This window comes from Vicia villosa, linkage group LG3 (genome assembly GCF_029867415.1).
Source record: "Vicia villosa cultivar HV-30 ecotype Madison, WI linkage group LG3, Vvil1.0, whole genome shotgun sequence".
NCBI lineage: Eukaryota > Viridiplantae > Streptophyta > Magnoliopsida > Fabales > Fabaceae > Vicia > Vicia villosa.
This window is the reverse complement of record NC_081182.1, coordinates 115,569,224-115,582,465: the sequence shown is the minus strand read 5'-3', so window position 1 is coordinate 115,582,465 and position 13,242 is coordinate 115,569,224. Positions and strand designations below refer to the sequence as shown.

The window sequence follows — 13,242 nt, the reverse complement described above, 5'->3', positions numbered from 1 at the left end:
GAAAAAAAAAAAGATTTTTGAGTGATTTTGTACAAATTGAACACCCTGAACCCTAACATTAAGACTTATATTTATACTAATTCGACCCTAACGGTATTTCTATAATGAAATGCCACGTTGCCCCTTTGCATTTGCTTCAATTCTCTGAGGCTTCCACACGTCCCTCTGGCTAAAACGAATCACTTTGAAATTCAAACCTTCCCGCTCAAAGTTCTGGAACGCGACCAACGTGACTTGTCGAAATATATATCTTTGAAGTATCTCGAATTATCCTAAATTCTTATCTTTAAACTTCGAAAACATTTCAGCTTAAGCTCCAACTCGACATAGAGAAAAAACTTCCACACGAAGAAACTTGAAATATCCTTACACAACCATTTCTCCATTTTTCCTTCAAAGCATACAGTTTAAGATACTTCGTCTCTGATTGTCGAAATCTTCAGCTAACAGTCTTACTTTGAAAAAAATATCATCTCAACATGTGTTTATAAGAGTGAGTAACTATCACTTTAAAAATTAATTTTGTAAGGATGAGTAAGCTCCAACCACACATTCTTAAGACATCAATTCAAGATCTGTTAGATAATTTACTATCAGGTTTTCGCTATCAGACCACTTGTAATTTATATCTACATGTTTCATCTTAGGCGTGATAAGTTGTGTTAAAGAGTCTTACATTAAAAAGAATATGGTCAAGACATGTTAATAAATGGCTAATCCTCACCTTATAACCGATTTCATAGGGATTAGTTAGACAAAGTCGTCTCAATTTTTCGCAAGTCCTATGTAGATAAGTCACACTTTAACTATGGAGAAAAAAATATCAGAAGCTCTACTTAACTGTAACAAATATTTTATGAGATCCTTTTCAACCACGATTTATCCGTGAAATTTTTTGAAGTTTATGAAATAATTTATCTTGTCATCGTCAAAGACGTTCTTGAAATTAGACTCAACCACACATTTTTAAAACATATCCTTAAAATATTAAAATTAGTTTAAGATTATGATTATTGTACGTCTATCATTAATTTCATTAATTAATTATTTCATGATTTTAGCACAAAGAACATCATTGCCCATGTCCTGGCCTGCATCTAGAAAATGTCAAAAATCCACAGTATATTTTCTCACAAGTCAACTTCGTCAAAATGTGTCGAACATTTACTAAAGAATAGTGTTGATAATTGATATAGTACTACAAACCTCAACTCAATGAAATAGTTTGGTTAGTTATATAAAATATGTGACGTGTGAAATTGATCATTTATTGGTCCTACATCCATAATTTAGTTCTATAAAAACCAAGCACCCGACAAGTAGTGTACTCAAAAGCATCTACTTAGTATGGCTTTCCCAATGTCTCAATTTTTCTTAGTTTCTGTTCTTGTTGGTGTTCTCTTTTTCTTTTGCTTTTTGGAGAAAGGTTTTTCCATTGAAGAAACTTCATGGAAAGAAAGACACCATGTTGTTCAAATCAACACTCTTTTGCCATCTTCTTCTTGCAGTTCTTCAACCAAAGGTCAATTTAATTTTTCATATTAATTCTCCCAATAGGTTTAGCTTAGTTTTTAGTGTTTTTAATCACATGCATGCTAGAAATTTTGTTAATTTATGGTTAATTTTTTCATCTTCTAGTTACTATATTATAATTAATATTTATTTTTTAATTTTATTGTATCTCTGTTTGGCCTATATATTGATCATTCAATATATTTAAAAATAATTTTATTTATTTATAATAATGACTGTAATATTTATCAATTAAATTGAGTATATATATATTAGCTAGGCAATAGGTACATAATAATTAGTAGTGACATATAGTAAATGGAAAATTAGTAAAAGATTTATTTTTAGGTTAATCGAATAATGATGTATCTGGTCTATATATTAAACTAGATACATCAATTATTTATAATTTAAAAAATTTAATTTTAATTTATAATAATAGTTTAAGGATCTACTTAAATAAATTTATTGAATTATGACAATTTATTTCAATGGTTGGCATCATTTTGTCACGAGAATATTCACATGGAACCCACTATATTGTGCTAATGAAAGGTTACTACTTAGTTTGGTTAAAAGAATGGAACCCACTATCACATATTAAAGATAGGAAGGATAAAAGAACAAAAGCCACCTACCACTCACATAATTCCTATTTAAATAATCAATTTTCTTAATATTAGCAATTATTTTAAATTTCTCAAATTAAAAAAAAAAACATAAACACATACAAACAAATAAAGATAAAATTAATCAAAAACATTTTGACGAGCAAATAAAATTGTCTTAATCTTTTAGTCAGTTATATTAGATTTAATCGAGATGTAAATATGCAACCCAAGAATTTTATCGTCTATTATAATTTTTTTCGAACTCAATTCCATGCTCGAAGTATTCAATATTTGACCATGAAGTGCAAAAATTTGTCACTATATACTGTTTTTTCTCTTCCTTAGTGACAAAAATGTGAAGTTTTGTAATCACGGGTCATGAAGAACACATTAATTCAACCAATTATAGACACTATTTTTGACTGAAAGACTCATAACATTCACGGGTCATTGATCACTCTTACACCTTTGTATACATACACTAAACTCGAAGAATTCATCACTTGTGACATTTTATTTTGTTGACTTATTTATAGTAATTTATCTTCATGACAGAAAAAAAAAACAAAATTTATTCACGTTTGGCACCAACTTAAATTAAGTTAAAAAACAAATAACAAGTGGCTATTTTTCACTTTTACAACACGTCATCTTTTTCTACCCAAATAAGCTATTCTTTTAGCCAAGTTCCATATACTTGAAGATATTGACAAAATTTGGCCAAAAGATTCAACTTTTCTCCTATTTTCATAGCCGTAAAAGAAACCAAAAAGTTTTTAGAGTTTGCTATTATTATATATCATAGAGCATAATATAATTAATCTATTGTTTATGATAATTATTTGTCGTATTAATGATTATTTTCGGTGCTAAAGAAAGTGGGAACACTATAAGTTGAAAAAATAATAATTTTTTAATAAAATTATATTTAATTTCATTATGGGGTATTTTGTTATTTATATGTACCTAACTAATAATAGAAAAAAATTATTCTTGAGTATAAATAACTCTCACTTGATATATATAATAAATATATAACCAATTAAAGATAAGATTTTGTCTTTGAGTCTCTCATATATATATATATATATATATATATATATATATATATATATATATATATATATATATATATATATATATATATATATATATATATATATATATATATATATATATATATATATATATATATATATATATATATATATATATTTCAATTATCTAGATTCCTTTGGTAGAGTCATTCTCATCCATGTATATTTATGAGTTAATTTGAAGTAGAGACATTTATTTATTTATTTATTTTAATTAATTTTAACGTAATATTTAAGCAACATTAATTTGACAGCACTAAACATTTTTTTTTTTGAATTTCAGGTTCTAAAAGCAAAGCATCATTAGATGTGTTACACAAACATGGTCCATGTTCCCAACTGAATAATAATGGAAAAGCAAATTCTATTCCAACACACAGTGATATTCTAAATCATGACAAAGAAAGAATAAACTATATTCACTCAAAGTTACTATCATCATCTTCCAATAACAATAATAAGGTGGAAATAGAATTGGATTCTTCTTCTTCTAGTGCTAATTTACCTGCAAAATCTGGTAGCCTTATTGGATCAGGAAATTACTATGTTGTCCTTGGACTTGGTACTCCTAAAAAAGATTTATCACTTATTTTTGACACTGGTAGTGATCTCACTTGGACTCAATGTCAACCTTGTGCCCGTTCTTGTTACAAACAAATTGATGAAATATTTGATCCTTCAAAGTCTACTTCTTATTCCAATATCACATGTACTTCTCCAGATTGTACTCAACTCTCTTCAGCTACAGGTATATATTAATATAGTATTAATTATGATTACCAAATAGTTACATATTTTTTATATATAAATTCTTTTTATGCATGTTTTGTTATAGGAAATGACCCGGCTTGTGCTTCATCAACAAAAGCATGTGTATATGGGATCCAGTATGGGGATCAGTCTTTTTCGGTCGGATACTTCAGCCGCGAACGGCTGAGTGTAACGTCGACTGATACAGTCGACGGTTTTTTATTCGGTTGTGGACAGAACAACCAAGGCCTATTCGGCGGATCGGCCGGTCTATTAGGCCTTGGTCGTCATCCAATATCTTTTGTCCAACAAACTTCTAAGAAATACTACAAAACATTCTCTTATTGTCTTCCGTCCACTTCTAGCGCGGTTGGCCATCTCACATTTGGCGGCACTGCTAACAAGTATGTAAAATACACTCCTTTCTCGACCGTCTCCCGTAGCGAGTCCTTCTACGGACTCGACATTGCTGGGATCAGTGTCGGGGGAACTAAGCTTCCGATCTCATCCTCTCTTTTCACCTCCGGTGGTGCCATTATCGACTCTGGCACCGTCATTACACGGCTGCCACCTACCGCCTACACCAGCCTTCGCGATTATTTTCGTAAAGGCATGGCGAAGTATCCGTCTGCTGAAGCTCTTTCAATTTTGGACACATGCTATGATCTTAGTGGGACCAAGATTGTGTCCATTCCAAAGGTTAGTTTTTTTCTCGGCGGTGGTAACACGGTGGAACTCGCGGCGCCCGGGATAATTTACGTGGCGAGTTTGAAGCAAGTTTGTTTGGCTTTTGCACCAAATGGTGATGATAGTGATATTACCATCTTTGGGAATGTGCAACAAAGAACACTAGAGGTTGTTTATGATGTTGGTGCTGGTAAGATTGGGTTTGGTTACAATGGATGCAAGTGAAGTTAGTTTTCAAATATTTTGATCAATGTATCATTCTTATTAATGTTATTGCAAACTAGCACTAAATAATTATGTGGGGGGTGGGAATAGAAAGAAAATGGAAGGGATAGAAATGTGGAAAAATTTGTGTAGCAGATATTGATTGAAGGGTATATTGATGTGTAATTGTTGGCAATTGTTCATAGATGTGTAATTTGAAACAAGTGTAAGCTTGTTTGTGGTATTAATTATAAGGTTTGTTGAATAAAACAAGAACTTCTTGTTTCAAAATATGACTTTAATTATTGATCAAATTAAGAATCATGACTTTAATTTATTTAGTCCCGTTGGGATGATAAGCTTGTTATTTCTAAGAGAGGTATGCAAATAATGTTTTGACTGCTCAAGAGATCGTTCATCACATGTATAAGAAGAGAGATAAAACACATAATCTTCTTTTTAAAATTTACTTTGAAAAAGATTATGATGGTGTTTTTTTTTTTTTTTTAAGCAAGAAACAAATTTATAAACCCAAACAAACAGAATACAACCAAAAAACAGGGACTCCCCCATCAAAGAAAATTACACTCCTATTGAAATCTAGCTAAGGTAAAACAATGGGTTATTGCTAAACTCATAGAAATTACAATTGGCACGCATAATTTTCCCGATAAACGACCATCTCCACACAAGAGCTTTACAACTCCAAACTACATCTCTAGAGTTCAAAGACGAGTTGTTAAAAACAATGTCATTCCTTCTCAACCAAATGCTCCAAATAATTGCGAGCCAAATAGTTCCCTCCTTCCCTTTTTTTACTTTCATGAATCTACAAGAATTACTCCAATAACAAAAACTCTCCTTCATATCTTCAAAGCAAATATGGTTCACTCCTATCCATTCGGCCATCTCCCTCCAAACAATAATGACGTTCCGACAACTCAAAAAGGAATGATTCAATGTTTCATGAGTCTCCCAACAAAGGACACAATCCAAACACGACGTAGCATCCAAAATACCTCTCTTCAAAAGTTGATCTTTGGTAGGGATTTTATTGAGAAAACATCGCCAACCGAAAGCTTTTACCTTTAGCAGCGCCTCCACCTTCCACACATCTTTGAAGACCGAATCAAAGCGATTAGCCGGACTGATAGGAATAAAACTACCATTTAGAATGGAATAGAAGGATGAGACCGAAAAAATCCCATCCTTCTCATGGAGCCAAGCTGCAGAGTCCTGCTGTACCGGACTTAACTTTGCCGACAGCAGAATCCTTGACAAATCCGCCAGGCCACAACGAAGCAGCGCATCCTGCCCAGCCGTGTCCACTGTCCCCGTAGCACAAATAGGTGAAACTCCCTCAGCCTCCTCCCTTACTGTTGCTCCGCCATTTTGAACACAAACATTACCCCTTCCCATCTGAAAACCTTCGCTGGCAGTGACAGTATCCAAAACAGCATTGACTGTTTGCTCCTTCTCCACAGAATAATTACTCACCATGCCAAAATCATTCCACCACCAACTATTCTCCTTCCAACCCCCCATCGCACCAATGGAAACTTCTTTCAAAAGGGAATTGTTATAAAGCATAGGAAATAGATCCTTTAAGATTCCCTCTTTCAACCATTTGGCATGCCAAAAAGAAATTGAACCACCATTACCTACAAGAAAAAAATAATTGTTAGCAAAAAACTCCGCCGGTATTTTGGACTCCAAAGACGTAATATCCCTCCACCACACCGAAGAAGACCGCTCCGGAAAAAAGGAACGAGAACAAAAAGATGCTCTCAACTTCACATCCCCATATCTCGCCTTTAAAACACGATACCATAATGAATCCGAAGCCCCAAAAATTCGCCAATTCCACTTCAAAAGGAGCACCTTGTTGAACACTTCTAAATTTCTAAGGCCAAGACCACCCTTTTCGACCGGAATGCACAATTCCTTCCAACCCACCCAATGCATTTTCCTATTCTCCTCCGAGCCACCCCATAAGAAATTACTTTGCAACTTGTTTAACTCCTCTATAATCCTTTTAGGAGCTTTATAGAAAGAGAGAGTGAAAATTGCCATGCTATTCAAAACCGATTTTAAAAGAGTGATCCTCCCCCCAAAACTAAGCCAACACCCTTTCCAAGAATTTAACTTCCTCCTCATTTTGTCCACCAAAGGCTTCCAAGAGGAAAGCCTCCTAGGATTAGCACCGATAATTATACCGAGAAATTTGAATTGTTTGTCCTTCGAAGTACAAGAAAGGAAATTAGTAGCCACCTCCAAAACCCGAGGATTGATATTAATGCCAATCAACTTGCTTTTATGAAAATTGATTCTAAGACCGGACACCATCTCGAAACCCCTTAACACCGCTTTAACCGCCCAAAGATGCTTCCAACTCCCATCTCCTATTAAAAGAGTATCATCCGCAAATTGAAGGATATTTATCTCACATCTTCCGTTCACATTGAAACCAATAAAGTTGCCATTTTCTACCGCTTTCCCGACTAACGCCCTTAAACCTTCCGCTACAATGACAAAAAGGAAAGGGGATATTGGATCTCCTTGCCTTAAACCCTTCTCCACTCCAAATTCTTTTGTGGGACTACCATTAACTAACACCGACATCTTACTTGAAAAAATAAGTAACTCCATCCATCTCATCCACAACTTCCCAAAACCCATCCTTCTCATCATGTACCTAAGAAAATTCCAACTCACATTATCATAAGCTTTTTCAAAATCAACTTTAAAAAGAAGACACTCTTTTCCTTCATTACTAGCTAGATCGACAATCTCATTAGCCACGATCACCCCATCTAACATTTGTCTCCCCGGAACAAACGCGCTTTGAGAATTAGATATTATCAAAGATAAAACCCTCTTTATACGGCTAGCTAACACTTTAGAAATCATCTTGTAAATGCTTCCCACCAAACAAATTGGGCGATAGTCATCAAGGTCTAACGGATTTTCTTTTTTAGGCACAAGCGTTAGGAAAGAGGAGGTAATAGCCTTAGAGAAGACGGTTCCGGAATAAGGAGAATTAAAACAAGAAACCACATCCTCTTTAACAAAAGACCAACACTTCTTGAAAAAAAGGAGAGAAATACCATCCGGGCCCATACTGTTAGAACCATCACAACTCCACACCGCCTCTTTAATCTCCTCCAACGAAAAAGGAACCTCTAAGGAAACACTATATTCCAAACTCAACGATTGAACAAAAACGTCGTCCACTAAAGGCCTATCAATGCACTCCTCCTTAAATTTAAGATCAAAATGCTCTCTAACCGCTTCCTTAACCTCTCCCACCGCCGTAACCATGCCATTCGTAGTGTTCAAAGAGCCAATGTAGTTCTTACTCCTTCTTTCCTTCATAACACGATGAAAAAATCTACTATTGGAGTATCCATCATTTAACCACTTTAGCCTAGACTTTTGAATCAACATATTCTCCTTAACCTTTAAGTTAAGCCAAATTTTCCTCGAAGCCTTTATTTTATTAAGGTGAATCTCCTCATCCCACAATTCCCTATCATCCGAATCATTTAGAATTCTAACTCCCTCGTCCACCTCCAAGTCCACCTTTCCAAAGATATTAATATTCCACCATCTCAACCTATCTTTGATCAAACGAAGCTTCTCCTTCAAAACATAGTCACCTCTTCCAATAACATCCATCTCCTTCCATTCCTCCTCCACAAAAGATAAAAAGTTTTTATCGGAAAACCACTCATTGTTAAAAGTAAAAGCCTTAGGGCCCCAATCTTCCTTGTCGCTTAATAACCAGACCGGACAATGATCGGAAACATCCCTATTTCCTATTAACTGGCCAACAATTCCCCAAGATTGAATAGGGTTATCCGAGACTAAAAATCTATCAATCCTACTCTTGGATTTGCCATCCCCACTATACCAACTATATTTCTTTCCTCTACATGAAACATCCATTAAGCCACTATCATCAATGAAGTCCGAGAATAACCTCCACTCACCGTTACCACTACTCAAAGAACGCCCCACTCTTTCGCTCTGATTCTTCACCGCATTAAAATCTCCTCCGATAATCCACTCCCCATCATTAAAAGTGTTTTTCAACTCTAAAAGCCTAGACCATAACAATCTCTTTAACGCCAAATAACAAGGAGAATAAACATTAACTATATAAAAAGTACCTCCTTTCCAAGATACTTTCGAACCAAGGTAACCTTCACCACGAAAACTAGCCAAAACTCCCACTTCCGACTTTTGCCACAGCGAGATTAAGCCACCCGCCGATCCAACAGATGCTGAAAAGGAGAACCCAAAGTCATCATTTCCCCAAAAACTCCTAGCCAATGAGACAGAAATCTCCTCCAGTTTTGTTTCTTGAAATAGAAAAAAATCCGCCCTTCCTTTATTTATAATACTCCTAATTCGCTTCCTTTTGATGCTACTACCTCCTCCCCTAATGTTGAAGCTCCCAATTATCATTTGAAACAATTTAATTGCGCCTTCTTGCCTTCCATCTTTTTTATATTCTCTGCCTGCAAACCAACTAATTTTTTCATTCCTTCCGTTGAAACCCCTCCAGTCACCACTCCAATTTTAGATAAAGCTTTTTCCAATCTACTTTCACCTGTTGAGCCAAAATTGTCTAAAAGCCTTGAATTACACCTAATAATATCAGAGTTATCAGGTTGTAGAACATCGTTAAAGATATTAGAGTCCAAAACACCCACTGATGAGGGCGAAACAGCCGAAAGAGAATAGGGAAAACTGCTCTTAGAAGCACGTTTTTTATTAAACACTTTCTGAGGCTGGCCCACTTTTAACACCATGTGGACTTTCTTTTTAAAAGCTCTATTGGGCCTAACCGGGTCATTTCCACTTGGCCCACCCACGTAGTGAACTTTATTGTTAGATAAAAACATGTCACGTGTAACCCTAGTTCCGTCTCCCACTTCATTCCCCAAAAGACACTCTGGACCCGTGGTAATTTCATCTGCTTTCTGAACCCCCTCTTCACCATCTATCTCCCCTACGTTCTCCCCTGTCGCAGAAACAGAAAAATCAGAAAATATACCCAATAACTGCTGGTCACCAGCCATTTTATTCCTTTTATCTTCCAAACATGATTGAATAGCACTGTCAAAAGTCTCATCAGCCTTTTTTGCTTTTGGTTCTCCCCCCATAAAGGTGTCAGAACTTTCTGAGAATTCTGAGAATACTCTAGAAGCTATGAAGTTGACAGCCGCCGCCTCCTCTATACGATTCAAAGCTACCTCTCCTTCTTCGATGAAGTTCTCCGATTCCACCTTTGAGTCAAGAACCGCTCCGGTAATAACTTCTTCTTTTCCCTATTATCTTCATTAATAGATCCCTCCAAACCCGACGAAGAAGACGATTCCCTTACCTGAGCAGGTACCCTCTGGGCGTTAATCCTTAGAGGACCGTACGAATCTTCCCTTAGATTTAGGTTGAAAAGAACCCCATCTATTGCTACCTTCAAGGACTCAGGTAAATTGAACCTAGAATCGACCCTGATCATGAACCGTGCAATGTCCATGTTACTCCCAGACATCGTATTATCGTCCAAACATATAAACTCACCCAATCTGTTTGCTAAGGAAACAAAAAAATCGTTGCTCCAAGCATGACAAGGCACACCATAAACTCGGATCCACACTACCCTTGCTTCATCAATAACTTTTTCATGCCAAGGTTTAATAGATTTGAACCACTGTTGCCACCACCATTTACCCTCTAACAATTCTTTAATAAACCCTTCCTCCATCTCCTCTAGAATACACAGATTTGCTCCCATGGGGAAGACCTTCACCGAGAAAAAACCTTCAATTTCTAGGTGAGTCTGGATATTATAAGATTCACCAGGGAACAAGACTTCGCCGACATAAGCCTTCTTCCATCTATTCTTTAGCTCAGCGCCAGAAGCATATTCGAAAGATAGCTCCTTTGAGTTTGGTTCTTCCTTCTTTCTTCCCCCCTGCACAACATCCGCAAAAGTCTTAGACTTCTCCACCCAACGATTTTCAACACTCGAGTTAACCTCCTTAATCTGCTTCTGATCCACCAATACACTCTCCTTCCTCCCATTTATTTGAAACCTAGGTTGATTCGCATGTATTTTAACCCCATCTATCAATATGTTATCAAGCCTCATTGCCACCATTCTCTCGTCTACCACTTCTTTGAATCTAGCAAAACCGAACCGTCTCCCGAATTTATTCCGTCTAGGAGGTATGACCACCTCCACCACCTCCCCCACACATCCAAATAGCTTGAATATGTCGATTGCCTTACATCTATCGGAAAAGGACGACACATAGAATGAAGAGAGTTTTTCTCCGAATTTCGATTGTCTTCCTCCGAATGGGAAGCAGTCCCATTTAGGTGCTAATCCTCTGAATACCTTCCTACCAAAACGCTGCCAGTCCATAGCACAAAAGGAAAAGAAACCTAAAAAGTTAGAGAAAAGGGAGAGAAACCAAAACTTTCTCTCTCATATCTTATCAATAACCAAATTGAAGTGTCTAGATTATGATGGTGTTGACTTGACCTTTTTGAAACTTACATTACAATTTTTTTTGTTTTTCTCATGTCGTCATTAATTTTATTATGGACTCTGTTACTACATCTACTCTTACCCTAAAGAGGAGTGGTGAGAAATTGAACCCTTCCAAAGATGTCTTAGGCAAGGGGATTCAATGTCTATTTTATCTTTTTTTGTGCACTTTAATGATTCAAGAGAAATAGTAGAAGAGAAAATGGCTCTCCATTAAACTTTCTAAAAATGAACATATTATCTTCCATTTGCTCTTTGTTGATGATTGTTGAAGGATAGAAAAACACTTAGAAAGGGGGGGTTTGAATAAGTGTAGCTTTAAAACTTGTAAGATAAAAACAATTTGCACAATGATTTTTATCCTGGTTCGTTGTTAACTAAATTACTCCAGTCCACCCCCTTGGAGTGATTTACCTCACCTGAGGATTTAATCCACTAATCACACTTGATTACAATGGTTTTCCACTTAGAGACTCTCTAAGTCTTCTAAAGTATCCTGATCACAACCTGATCACTCTAGGAACAATCTGCTTAGACAACTTCTAAGACTTGCTAGAGTATACTGATCAATCTGATCACTCTAGTTACAACCTGCTTAGACAACTGCTAAGACTTCCTAGAGTATACTGATCACAACTTGATCACTCTAGTTCTTACAACTTAATGTAATCAAATTCTAAGTGTATTACAATGCTTCTTAAAAGCTATAATCACAACTGTGATATTTCTCTTAAAGTTTAAGCTTAATCTCACTAATATATTACAACAGCAATGTAGTGAGTTTGATGATGAAGTTTGAGAGCTTTTGAATTTGACAGCGTATGTGCAAGTTGGTTCAGAGTTCGTCACGTAGCTTCTCATCAAAACTTCATATTTATAGGCACTTGAGAAGATGACCGTTGGGAGCATTTAATGCTTTGCGTAATCCGTACAACATTGCATAATGTTTCACTCTTTTGTCAACTACCTCGAGCCTTGTTTCCGCTGTGTCTACTGACGTTGCCTTTAATAGCTTCTAAAGTTCCTTTTGTCAGTCAGCATAGCCTGCCAGCTAGTACTTGCTTCTGATTTGATGTTTGTGTAAACAACGTTTGAATATCATCAGAGTCAAACAGCTTGGTGCAGAGCATCTTCTTGTCTTCTGACCTTGAAGTGCTTCTGAGCGTGATACCATGAGAACTTCAGTGCTTCTGCTTCTGAACTCAAGTTCTTCTGATGCTTCCATAGACCCATGTTCTGATTCTGCTTGACCATCTTCTGATGTCTTGCCAGACCATGTTCTGATGTCGCATGCTGAACCTTCTGAGTCAGTGCTTCTTGCGCTGATTTTGTGCATACTCTTTCTATAATTCCTGAAACGGAAATCGCATAGTATTAGAGTACCACATTATCTCATACAAAATTCATATCCTTGTTATCATCAAAACTAAGAATATTGATCAGAACAAATCTTGTTCTAACAATCTCCCCCTTTTTGATGATGACAAAAACATACATAAATGATATGAATTTGCGATCAGAAAGGACAGACGACTAAAGACAATTACACAGCTATAGCATAAGCATATAGACGATGTGTGAATATGTCTCCCCCTGAGATTAACAATCTCCCCCTGAGATAAATAATCTCCCCTTGAAATAAATACTAGAAGAGTTTTATAAATAAAAGACTTCCCTGAGTATTTCAGTAGAGACGTTCACATATGCTTAGATCTTCAGAACATTCACAGCTTCTGATTCTTGCTTCCATATGACAACTTCAGAACTTGAATTTCCTAGATCTTCAGAGTATTCACAGCTTCTGATTCTTGCTTCCATA

General features: G+C 35.9%; 2 protein-coding genes across 2 annotated transcripts; one reads left to right on the top strand and one right to left on the bottom strand.

The window, feature by feature from the left end:
• The first annotated feature begins 1,314 nt into the window (after window positions 1–1,314).
• On the top strand, window positions 1,315–5,152 carry LOC131662376 (aspartyl protease family protein At5g10770-like). Its single transcript, XM_058932145.1, has 3 exons — window positions 1,315–1,522; window positions 3,504–3,968; window positions 4,056–5,152. Exons 1-3 carry the CDS (start codon window positions 1,348–1,350, stop codon window positions 4,880–4,882), a joined length of 1,467 nt encoding a protein of 488 aa, XP_058788128.1. The 5' UTR covers window positions 1,315–1,347; the 3' UTR covers window positions 4,883–5,152.
• Window positions 5,153–10,118: 4,966 nt separating this feature from the next.
• LOC131658840 (uncharacterized) lies at window positions 10,119–11,297 on the bottom strand. Its single transcript, XM_058928091.1, has one exon. The coding sequence runs from the start codon at window positions 11,295–11,297 to the stop codon at window positions 10,119–10,121; it is 1,179 nt and encodes a 392-aa protein (XP_058784074.1).
• Window positions 11,298–13,242: the final 1,945 nt, after the last annotated feature.